General features: G+C 38.7%; 1 protein-coding gene across 5 annotated transcripts in view; it reads right to left on the bottom strand.

The window, feature by feature from the left end:
* Window positions 1–1,852: 1,852 nt before the first annotated feature.
* SIAH1 (siah E3 ubiquitin protein ligase 1) overlaps window positions 1,853–12,961 on the bottom strand; it is a 29,716-nt gene continuing 18,607 nt past the window's right edge. For 3 of the 5 annotated variants that reach the window (XM_082711002.1, XM_082711000.1, XM_082711003.1), the window contains exon 2: window positions 1,853–3,853. In XM_082711002.1, coding sequence (XP_082567128.1) covers window positions 3,003–3,851 — 849 coding nt within the window. In that variant the 5' untranslated portion in view covers window positions 3,852–3,853 and the 3' untranslated portion in view covers window positions 1,853–3,002. Of the gene's footprint in view, window positions 3,854–5,266; window positions 5,290–6,134; window positions 6,783–12,961 lie in introns of those variants that run through there. The other 2 variants (XM_082710999.1, XM_082711001.1) reach the window with 2 other exon arrangements.

The raw sequence follows: 12,961 nt of genomic DNA, 5'->3' as shown, positions 1-12,961 counted from the left end.
TTACAGTAAAAATCACTTAGATCAAAACAAAAACCTGTTCTCCATCAACATATTCAACTGGCTGGTGATTCAACAGGACAAATTCAAGTTTAAGAAGATAAATGCGAAAGTCCAAATTTAAAGAGTATCACCTACCCAACCCCTACATAATTCCCTGAAGAAAATACCAAGACACCAAAAAACAAGATAGGGCATTAACAGAAGAAAGTAGAATATTGATTGTAACAAGGATGATTTAAGATCTCAAGTGAACCAAGAAATGTGGCTATAGATCTCATCATCCCTACAGACCAAGAATACAAAGAGGACTTAAAATATAGTTAACAAAGATGAACTTATTAGATGTCGAACACAAAATTTACTATCTTAATTTGCACAAATTAGCAAAACATGAGGTTACAATGTAAGGGAAAATCCTTCACACCACTACTCTAAGTGTCCACTGGAACCTCTCCAGAAAGCGGATAAAAGTATCAAGGCCTTAAAAGAATAAAAGAATCCCAAGAATATAATGAGAAATATTCGCAGGTTATAAATAGCCAGAAAAGATTTACATGGACAACCTGGACAAAGCGGTATCTAACATCAGGAAAACTGGCTAAAATTCTAGTCAATCCTCATCACTAAGTTTTCCCAAAACCGTGTCTCTCCAAGATTATTAAAGTTACATGTGAGGGCATGGGGTGGGGCATGGGGGCAGTTCACAAAATTACATGATTTCAAGATAAATGTGTAAGCAGAAGTAAATATTACAAAGGACTCGAAAAATAAAAATGTTCCCGTTCATCTCTGAGTAGATGAGTTCCAGAGATCTCATGTGTGCTCTTTTCTAACTTCCAGACCCTACACTGAGCATATACTACTATCATAATCCAAGAAACACTTTAAAATATTGTAAAAACAAAATGATGTACCTCTACAGAAGTATTCAATACATCAAATGCTTTTCTAAACACACATGCTAACAGGAAGAGACCAAAATATACATTTGTGGTTGAGGTATTCCCTTTCACCACAAAAATGGCTACACGAGCATGTGATAACCAATTCAAAAATAATGGTTAGCTAGGGAAAGAGACTACACAAATCTTCATTCTGAAAATGGTTAACGGAAGTAAATTCTGTTATCCAAAACTGCTGGTGGGTTAAGGGGGTAGTCCAAATTAATTTTAACTGACTTTCTAATAAGTTTAGTGTACCCATAAAAGACACAAAATAAAATGATCTTTGGTCATTCAGAAGGCAGTTTCAGAATCTTGTTAGGGCCTCAGTGTAATTAGCAACAGTTAACAGTCTGGTGCTAGTTAAAAGCTTAATAATAGCAGCTAACATTTGTTGGGTGCTTATTACTGCAAAGCAGCACTGTTCTAGGTAACTTACTGGTATCCCATCTAACCCCTTGGGGAGCTACCATAATTAACCCTATTTTACACATTAGGAAACAGGGGCCCAAGGTCCCATACCTGAGAAGTGGGCTAGAGCTACAACTGGCACATAGGTCCCTGGAAGGCTGCTTTAAGGCCCAGGCTATTAAATATTAGGCTATGAAATACTAACTCTTACTGTTGGTTTGGGGGTTTTTTGTGTTTTTTTTTTTTTAAATAGGAAGAAAAGAGGTCAGCATTTTAACTTACATTAGTCTCCTATCAGAATTGTGAGGATAAAAATGTCAGCAAGGGAGAAGAAATCAAGACTCCGTATACCCAGAGACCATATACTCATTCTTTGTTTAGAATAAATCTATCAACTTCAAAATACAGCATACTGTTTTTGGTTTATAAAATACAGAATTGAACAGGAAAATAACTTTGGACATTAAAAATCAAACAGAGCTAAAGCAGACACACAAAAGTTTTTAATTTGCCAGATATTCTTTTAATGAGAATTATAAAAGACCAAAAACATTTTTTGCAAACTGCTTTTAAACAAATGATTTGCTTTTGATTACAAATACTGTGTAAGACGATGCCTTCTTCTGCAAAACCAATAAATACAAGAACAAATTTTAAACATGTGATTTGTCCAAGATATTTGGAGGGGAAAAAAAAAAAGGCTGATTTTTTTTTTCAGTATTAAAAAAAAAAAATCAGTATTCCCTAACCTTTCAAAGAATAAGTTCAAAAGCATGACTCAGCTGGAAAAAAGAGAGAGACAGAGACCATCTTACAACTGCTTTAAATAGCTTCTGATAATTCTGCTGTTACCTTTCCTTTCTGGAACTCCTATCTTCTCAAAAGAGTTGAATGTAAAATACTTCTAATGAACTGATTAATGGGGGAAAAGAAAATACGTATTGAACACTTATGTATAAACTTTACCATAAACAATTATGCATATCAAAAAGACACTAACTTTAAAAAGATACAAAAAAAGTGAGGAAAAACCTGAATTACAGAAAAGAAAGTCAAATTTATTTAATGAAAAACTAGAATTAATAAAAATTAGCAAATACACACACAAAAAAAATATACACACACAGCAGCACTATGTATTGACTCACAAAGGGGAAAAGCAGTGGTCCAAGACCACTCAACATGGCTTGTCGGTTAAAGGAGAAAAAAAAAACAAAAACAACCCCCCCCACACACACACACACATACGGGCGCACGCACACACACACGCACGCACACACGCACGCACACACACACCCAGCTCGCAGCACACACACAAAACAAAAACCCAGTATTTTTCAACAGTACAGTCAATCTACAACACAAATTCAGAATTATTTTACAATGCTTCCTTTCTTAATACAAAAGATGCCCATCTTGGGTGTATATATATTTTTTTTTCAGTGGTTTACTGCTGACTTATTTTTAAATATATTAGTGTTACTACATGCAACTGTTTCCTGTATTTAACAGCCTTTCCTTTTATTTACCTTCATGTGTCTAGCTTCCACCTACCAAAAGTTTCAGGTTGACAGGCAGATGGTGCCTTATTCTCTGTGAAATTGAATGCAATGGTTTTAAACACTGGCCAGAAAATATTTGATTACCATTTCAACACATGGAAATAGTTACATTGATGCCTAAATTGCCATTTTCTGCAAAAAGCTGTGCAATGCTGGTGTCAAAGACTAGGCAGTCACTATTCATAATGGCTGTGGCAATTCCCTCATGAATAGAGCGTGGAGTCGCTTCCCAAGTCAATCGCCGCCTATGACCATTTAGCTCAAGTCGATAAGCAAAATTTTCAGCTTGCTTGCGTGTTCCTATCAGCTGTACAATTGCAAAGAACTGCTGGTGACCATCGTACTTTTCCTGTTTCTCCAAGACTAACATGAAGTGAAAGCCAAAACAGGACTGCATCATCACCCAGTCAACAGCACCAGGAAGATTAATGTCTGTAGCAAGGAAAACTATATCCTCTCCCTGTAGGGTCGTAATGGACTTATGCTGATGCATCAGATGGGGCATTACAGCATCCAGAGAGCCTTGCCATTTACAGGAAGCACCAGGGCACGGACACGAATAAGGCCTAAACTCACAGAGCTCTTCATGGTCTGCTTTTTCTGTGTGTGGCAAAGTTATTTCACATCCAGAAGAGGCATATTTACAAGGGAAAAGTACAGAATTGGCCACTTTCTCCATAGCCAAGTTGCGAATGGATCCCAGAGGGCCCCGGCAGGTTGGACAACATGTGAGCTTCGGGCGACAGTTGCTACAAACAAGATGGCCGCTCTGACACTGAAGAATGGGTGGTAACACATAGTCAAAGCAGACCGGACACTCAAAAAGACTCGCCAAGTCATTGTTGGATGCAGTTGTGCCAGTAAGGGCAGGCACCCTCTGGGACGGTGTACACTTTGAGGTTCCAGTAGGTAATGCTGTTGCAGTCTGGCGGCTCATTTCTGTAACCAAAACATAAATAAAAATAAAAGGAGGCAAGAGAAAAAGAATTACAACCATCACTTGTTTTATAAATAATGCTGACATGCCAGAAATACTTCAGTTTCATGCAAAATGTACTGTGAGCAAAAGACTAAAGAATTTAAAAAACCATAAATTACACAAATTATGCATTTTGATTATAAGGAGTTATACGCCAGATAAAATCTCTTTTATCAAAATGTCCCAGGACACATGTAGAACTCCCTTTCTTTTAAAAAAAAAAATATATATATAAAAAATCTGCTTGGATGAACTAGACAACATGGAATAAATGCTGAAACAGAAACCGGACCATCAACAACTGAAGAAACTGTGTGTTAAGTAGCTTAAGTTCAATGAAATCCATTTTTACTGAACTTTCCCTTCCCACTCTGTGTTCAATTCCCCTGCTCAATCTATTTCTATCCCATTCTGGGTCAGCTCCCAACAGTTACAGGGAGTCACAAGTAATCCAAAGGGTCAGCAAGACATTAGTTTGATTAACTCCATGTAATGGTAAACAGAAATCTGCTTTAGATGTAGATTTAGGGAATGGGAGAAGGGTCTGCTGCCATCCTATCATCCATTTTTATCTAGTAAGTCTTCCCTAGAATATTAACATCAGCGATGCATTAATCTTATTTCGTACTGATCAGTAACCCCCACCTCAAAAGTGTGACGAAGAGAAGAGAAATGGAAGGCCATCTTCAAAAGTTCTTAGTCTGGCACTTACAGAAAGTACATCTCTCTACTCTACTTCCATTCCACAATACAAATCAGATATACATTGCAATGGGAAAGAGCCAGAAAATAAGGTAAATAAAGATAAAAGCACCAGAGAGAGACACACAACACTGGGGACAGTATAGTGAACAGGTTAAGAATTCCTTGTACCCTAGGGTTCACCAGTGTTGAAGCATTCATCAGCACAGTAATAAATATTATTTAAGACATAAATGTCACCTAGAAGAAATGACAAGGTAACTAACCTGTCAGGCTAAATGAAGATAAAGCAAACATCTTCCCCAGGAAACTACCTTTGCTAGGATATGACAGGTCATATTTGTCTCAGAGATAAAGATCACTCTACTAATGTCCTAAGAGTGTATTCCCAATAACTATATAAGCCATATTTCTAATAATATTAAACAATATTAAAATTTAATGCTTCAAATTTAATGGTTTCTCAATTATAATTGTTATTCTGGTGCAAAGAATGTGACTTTGAAAAAACAATGTGCCTGAGTTCTAGATTACTTGAAGACATTCCTCAAGTGAGGGTTGAAGCTGCACCCCCCTCCAAAAAAACAGATTAATTCCACTGTCAACTAAAGTTAATATTCTACAATTGAGGAGTTTACAAAAGTACAGAATCCCATCATAATGTGGCTTACCACATGGATTTAGGGACAACAGGAATCAACTTTCATCATCTGAAATAATGTAAAACCCAGGTGTTAGATTCTTTGTGCTGATGATCCTCACTTTCCATCACCTGGAAACAAAGGGCATAGCACTGCCAAAATGCCCATGTCTATGCTGTATGCCTGTTTCATGGTCCATTTTATATCCTTCACTAAGAAGCAACATGAGAATTAGAAAGTGGTTCCCTGAGCAGGAAACAGTCTAAACCACCAATGCCTTTTCAAATCACTAAACCAAAACAAGCTAATCACATTAAGGGGCAGTAAACTCAGTTTGTATTTAACATACTAGAACCAGGAAAATGCAAGCAAGAAAAACATTGTCATTTCATTTCTTAACCTAACAAATAGCTGTACATTGATCATCAATCATGTTATGTTAAACACGTTTATGTTAACATGCTTATGTTAAAATGTATATTTTTTTCCAAAGACTGTAGAGAGCACAATTTAAATCCCTATCTAAAGACTGAAAACAAGTGAAATGAGGCCGGTATTTCTTGTGAAAGGAGGTACTAGAGGACAGCAGCTACTAAAACCTCCCAAAGCTCCAAAGGTAGAACCCAGCTCCATCTTCAACCAAAAAGAACCCGAACCACACAACAGCCCTGCAGTAGGAACCAAGGACTCAAGTGTCTTTAGACAACCCTGCAGGAGTGATGACAGAACCTGAAGCTTAGTTTAAACAGAAAAATACAGCAGATCAAAAAACAAAACAAAACACTGCCGCAAATTCGAGCTCAATTACATTGCAGCCACTCCCTGATCCAGATTTCACTGGCTTGCAACAACTTTCCCGTTTCATAGTTTAAGCAACCCAGTCTTTTAATGTCAATACCTTTTCTCTTCCTTGTCCCAGCTGCTGGTAAACATGTGAGCAAGACACCCCTCCAAGAGTACAGAAAAGGTAAGGGTGACTTCCCGGTCATGAAAAGTCAGGTAGCTCATAGCCTTTCCCCAGAAGCAAATACGGATTTTTAACAGAGTCTCCTCCTGGACACCTTCTGTTCCTAATCATGTCCGAGTTCAAGTTTTCAAGACGCGAAGTTTTAAGTGTCCTGCCCTATAACACACTCCATTCACTCCGAGGCACCGGCTACCGCAGCAGCAGAGAAAGGAAGGCTCTCCCGTCCCAACAGGAGTCGACCACACCTCCCTGCGAGCTCAAATTCGCCTGCGTTTCCAAAAATGGGCGCCATCACTGAGCTGTCCTCCGCTGGGCCCTACACCGTCTGTCTTGGAAGTTTGTCTTCCCCACATTCGTTAGCTAGCCAGGTTGGGTGAAGGACGGGGTGTAAGGTACGAGGAGGCTGGAGTAAGAGCTCCCTCGGAGCCAGCTTTGGAGCCACTACAGGGTCCGGCCCGCCAGGAGAGACGCGAGGAGCCCACGGCTGGGGCCTGGCCGCCGCTGGGAAAGCCTGCTCCAGCCCGCAGCGCCAGCCAGCCAGCCCCAGGCTCGCCAGCCAGCCAGCCCCAGGCTCGCTGCACCCAGCCGCAGCTAACGTGGGGCGGGGCTGGCTGGGCGGGGTCCACAGGGGAGGGGCTGACGCCGTGGGCACGCCCGCAAGCTCCGCCCTCCCAGCCCAGGCGGCTCCCAGGCACCGCACTGCGTGGCCGCAACTCCAACCTTACCCTCGACCCCCAGCGACACTGGGACCTCAGCATTAACACATGCTTATATTTAGGTCGAAACATTACTTTCCGTGGAACAAAACAGATACTGGCAATTTTGTATTATTTCAATCTAAGACCTACACAGAGTATATGGAACATATATGGCCAAACAAGTGCTCTTCTCCTGGTTAACCGTGTGAACAGAGTTCTCTGCACTTCATTTGCTATTTACCGGGAGTCGACTATCATATTTCCTCAATTCTAACTCACTCCTCCACTTCTACTCCCGTTGGCACCATACTTCAAACTCCTCTCCCTTCGAAGCAAAGACTGAAGGGAGAGAAGTAAACAGTAAATCATAACCATATCAAACTCCAACCTCCAAACCGAGATTACATTCTCCTCCCACTCTGGGAAAACCATCTTAAACAGCCTCATTAAACACAGAAGCTTGTTTTGTTTTTAAAGAAGCATTAACCGTGCCCCAATAAAGTCTCGGGCCTCAGATTTGCACTGCGTCAGGAAGTACTCTTGGGGGTTTAACCTGTCATTACATCATGCTTACAGGGCAGCTTTTAAACACAGCAGGAGCTGGTAGTGGGAATGAAACCCTGGGCATAAGTTATAGATTACCCACTTTCCCCATCAAATTTTAATTCTAATAACTTCCCAACCCTATTAATAGTGTGTTCAAACACTTCAGCCTCATTTTAGTATTAGGCTACACAAAACACCTTCAGGGATAGAAATATCACTGAAATTAGATAAAGTCTGTTCACTGACAAATATAAATTATTTTAAGTGTCATTTTTATTTTCTAATACATATTCATTCTACAGAGGTTTCAGGTTTCTAGGGCAGGAGACTTTAAATGGTTTAGGTAGGGAAACTCTTGCCAAACAGTTAAAACTGAACCCAAATGAGTAAAACAAGTCAAAGGGAAGGAATGATTCCAGGGGAAAAAAAAAAATCATTTTCCCCAAACTTCCAAAGGATCTGTTACAGAGCCTTAGAGCACCATCTGAAAACCATTAACCTACAGACAAACTTCTTAACAAGTGAGTCAGGACAATAAAAGTGGAAGCATTCTGGAGGCACCTACACACAGCTGGATTCAAACCCAGTCTTCACCACCTGTTCAGCCATAAAACTGGGACAGTATTTCCAGCCTCACGTAGCTTTTGTCTGGATTAAGGGAGTTGGGTAATTTATGTATATCATAGGTGGTACATACCCCAAAATATGTATTCACTTAACACCTCCAGAACTTTCTTGCCCTGCCTGCTTGAGGTCATCTATTAGTTAAAAGACCTAGAATGTGTAGGTTCCAAAAGATACTGAGTTTCTAAAGGTTATCAAACATGTCTGCCAAAGATCAACTGCCACTTAACTAATGTTTAGCATAATAAAGCCTAGCGAATTTCTCGACTAAGCAGAACATTTACAATGGATTTACAAAGAGCTTAAAATTTCATAAAAATTACCTTACACTTTGGATTTTTGTTAACTTCGTATTTTATGGGCTTGTCTTAGTGTAAATGACAAGCCCATAAAATACAAAGTTAACAAAAATCCAAAATTTATGAAGAGTGCCCTATTACCTAAGCTTTCTAAAGTCTGTATCTCAAGCCCAGTTTGGTATTTAGTTTCCTAAGTAGACTTTAATCTGCATCAAAACATTTTATAATCAGCCTTTAATGCTCTCAGTAATTTCAGAGCATTTAATTATTGTTTTGTCACATTAGCATACTTAAGTAAAAGTGGATGGACTTAAACTTTTATTCTTGATTTCACGTGGGAACCTTCGTTTCTTTTTATAAAGGGCTGATGAACAATTTCTCAGATTAGTCATACCTCATGCCTAGTAATATACAACAACTATTTTTTGAAGTTTACTATGGCAGGCAAATAATGCCCCCCCCAAGATGTCTGCATCCTTAAGGCCTGCCACTGAATCTATGACAATGTTATGTTACAGTGGCAACAGGAAGCTAATAGTTACTTACAAAATAAAGGTTTAAAATGGAGAAATGTAGTCACACATACAAAAAGGATCACAGTGTATTGCAAAGCAAGCTACAAACAACATACACAGAGTGTACACACTCACACATGATACATATGTGAAATTTTTAGCAATTTTTTTCTTCAAAGGGGACAATAAAAAAACTGCTTTATCAAGATTAGTCTGATTTAGTTGTGAAAACTATCAATAAGAAGTGAAATTTGCATTTTAATTTAGTAAAAAAAAATGCAAATATCACCAGCCCTCTTTTATTTTTCCAAAAATTATTCCTAAAAATGATAAAATATTCACTGTACAATAAAGTACAGGTTCAGATTATGAATTTGTTCTATTAGGAATCAAGGGGTTAAATAAAACTCCATTCAAAACATTTAAGGGCTTTCATCCTTTAACTCTTTTTTGCAAAAGAGGTACTTTCTACATTTGACATTGTGGAGGGTATTATGCAGAAAATGTTATCATTTCTATTTTTAAGATTCATTTCTATTTTAAGATTTACTTCTCACACACTGAAGAAATTAAAATTTAATGCAAGTCTTAAAAATTTAACAGCTTAGGGAGGCCTGGGTGGCTCAGTGGGTTAAAGCCTCTGCCTTCAGCTCAAGTCATGATCCCAGGGTCCTGCGATCGAGCCCCACATTGGGCTCTCTGCTCAGCAGGGAGCCTGCTTCCTCTCTCTCTAGAGGCCTGCTTCTCTGCCTATTTGTGATCTGTCTGTCAAATAAATAAATAAAATCTTTTAAAAAAATTTTAACAGCTTAAAATGCCTAAAGTTAAAAAAAAAAATCAAAGTTCATTATAAAACAATAATGCCAGGAAAAAAATTAGTTTCCAAAACTGTAGCAAAGTAACATGAGGAATTTAAATTGTACATATTTTCCTAAAAATAATTCTGAAAACTCCGCTGCTATAGAAGAGTGAGTGAGTGAGTGAGTTAGTTACTAGGAAGGCTGGTGATATGAAATGGGGAAAGCCCAGGACAATAATCTGGTAAAATATCTGCTATATAAAAAGTGTGAAAAAAGGTAACAGCCCAGTAAATGAAGAGGAAAGTGCAAACCCCAATTCAAATGTGTAAAGCAATATACATTTGCCTTTTTGCTGCAGAAATCACTCTACTTTGAGACTTCCACCCCAGTAAAAAAACAGCATATACTGACTCAGAACCCACTATGCACTATGGTAGATACTGCAGGGTAGTAGCAGATGAAATGCTAAGTGGGAGTGAGATGCCTGTGAGAGGTCTACGCAGAACAGCAGTAGATGTACAACAGTTCAGAGTGCAGATGAGGAGGCGTTAACACACAATACCATCTGAAATCACAGGGAAGAGGAACATGCCTAAAATAAGAAAAACCCCAACATTAAGACTGACGAGTTCACTGATGGGAGGCACTGGCCCTAGACTGCAACAGTTCTCAAACTTTACAGTGCCTACTAATCATCTAGGCATCTTATTAAAATGCAGGTTCTGTTTTAGAATCAGAATTATTCTGAACCTGGGCCTGAGATTCTGCATTTTTTGAAAGATATTTTTTATTTATTTGACAGAAAGAGAGAGAGGTCACACGTAGTCAGAGAGGCAGGCAGAGAGAGAGGAGGAAGCAGGCTCCCTGCTGAGCGGAGCCCGATGCCGGCTCGATCCCAGGTCCTGGAGATCATGACCTGAGCCGAAGGCAGAGGCTTTAACTCACTAAGCCACCCAGGTGCCTCTGAGATTCTGCATTTTTAACCCTGGGTTTGGCCAAATGCCATGGTGAGGCTCGTGTGAGTAGCAAAAACCTGAATAACCGAGAAGGAAAACAAAGATGAGAGAAAAGCAGGAGAGGGTGGTGTCTCAGAAGTCAAGGGAAGGTACAGACTTAAGATCTATAAACATTCACATGTATAAATATTAGAGTAAATTATGCTTTATTATATACTTATAGGGAACTTGTACTCTATCTGTAACCAGAAAAAAATTAAAAGGCAACAAGCAGAACTGCACGAACATGCAAGAATTCATGGAATATATAGCATCCATGAACCCTTCTTACTTAATTAAAAATAAGCAATGGATCAAAGTAAGTAATTCAGAAATGGTGATCTTGTAAAAGGTGCAAATAAATACAAAAATTACAAAAAATATATTATGGTAAGAAGCATTAAAAATAATGGCACAGTCAACCAGGTGGAATCTGCTGAGAGGTCAAGTATGATCATGGTTAACAGGTGTTCATGGGTTGGCATTATAGAAGTTACTGGTGACCTCTGCAAAAGCAACCTTGGGGATATGGTGTGCAAATCAGACCAAAGGAGACTGAACAAGATGCTGTGTTAACAAAAAGCATGGCTGTGGAGTGGAGAGGCAAGTTAGAGAATGGCTGAAAGCCCAGAGAAATTGTCCACACAGTTCCTCTTTTTCTTTTTTAAATGGGAGAGACCAGAATATAGTTAATACTGACAGAGTCCAGAAAAGAGGGTAGTAATCCCAAGAAATGGAGCAATGTGATAAAATAAAATTCTTGGTGATGGGGGATTCAAAACTCAAGACTCAAACTCAAGAGTGACTAGACTTTTTCAGAAGAGGTATTTTCTCCATAGTAAGCACAGAGAAGACAGAAGATGTCTAGCTCAGGAAGTTGGAGGTTAAGAAAATTTCAGTCTGAGAGTTTCCATTTTCTTAGCAAAGTCTCTACACCATCATCCTCTTTTGGTGGGGGGTTGGGGGGACGGATAAAGAAGATGGTATCAGCACCAAGCCACGGCAGAGTGTTCTTTATGAACTGGTTGGGTCTTGTTGGTAGGACATTGAGGATACAAACATGTATAAGTATGTGTTAAGTTATCACCTTAGGTCCCAAGAAATCTCAACTGCCTTTCTTGAACCAAAGGAGAAATAATTTGCCATTAACATTAAGATGTTCTCCAAATTTCTGGATCAGAACTCTAAAACTAGCTAGAATGGCCAAACTTAACACACAGTACCAAGCACTGATAAGCACAGAGGACTACAACTCTCAAACTTTGCTGGTGGGAATACAAAACAGTGTAACAATGTCTTCCTCACAGCAGAAAGCTTTGTTGGACAGCATGGTTCTATATACCAAATCTATTTTTACTATTACATGGTATTTTTATTTCACATCTAATCTAGAATTTATTAACATCAAGAATAAAAGTACTAACATCTCCCAAAACAAGGCAAGCCCAATTTTAACATGCTAATAGTAAAATTTTCCCTTTCTCACCTGCCAAGATAAAGATTCTATTAAATGTCAAAACTGTGTCAAAACAATCATTGAAACCTAACTGCAACCATTCTGATTTCATTTCTCACAATTATGTCACAAAAAAATACCCATGCTTGGGGATTAGGAGCACACATGTTACGATGAGCCCCAGGAACTGCTGAATCACTATATTGTACACCTGAAACAAAACACTGTATGTTAACTATACTGGAATTACAACAAAAACTTGGGAAAAAAAAAAGACGAATACCCTTTTTTCCCCTTGAATCCTTAATTATGGTTCATATTCTTGGCACAACCACCATACCTCAAGAAGTTTTCAGAAAGGACATATAAGAGTCTCAATCTTGGCAGTCCGAAGCTCTTACAGAAACTGCACAGGTTTGCAATTCCAGTCACACCCCTTTCCCCTGAGAACTATATAAATTCTGCCCATGATATTTGTAATGATATAGATGAAAAATCTAATGCTGTTTTTATTCTTATTCCTTTGCAGATAACATTCTCCCCCTGGCTTGTCAGACTCTTTCAAAGAAATTTTCACCAGGGCATCTGGCTGGCAGTTGGTGGAACAGGCAACTCCTGATCTCAGGGTTGTGAATTCAGGCCCTGCCTATTTTATTTAAAAATAAAATTTAAAAAAAAATGTTTCTTCACCAAAACATCTAAGTAAATGCCATCAGCACTTGCTGAACAAAACACTAGCTGAGTATTTTCAATCCAAAAATTCAAGTCTTTCACCTTTGTGGACTTCTCTCCTAATTATTCTTTGATCCTTCCCATCTACTCGTT

The sequence above is a fragment of the Mustela nivalis genome (genome assembly GCF_964662115.1).
Source record: "Mustela nivalis genome assembly, chromosome: 18".
Taxonomy (NCBI): Eukaryota; Metazoa; Chordata; class Mammalia; order Carnivora; family Mustelidae; genus Mustela; species Mustela nivalis.
Note: the sequence above shows the minus strand (reverse complement) of the source record. Positions and strands in the feature narration are given on the sequence as shown.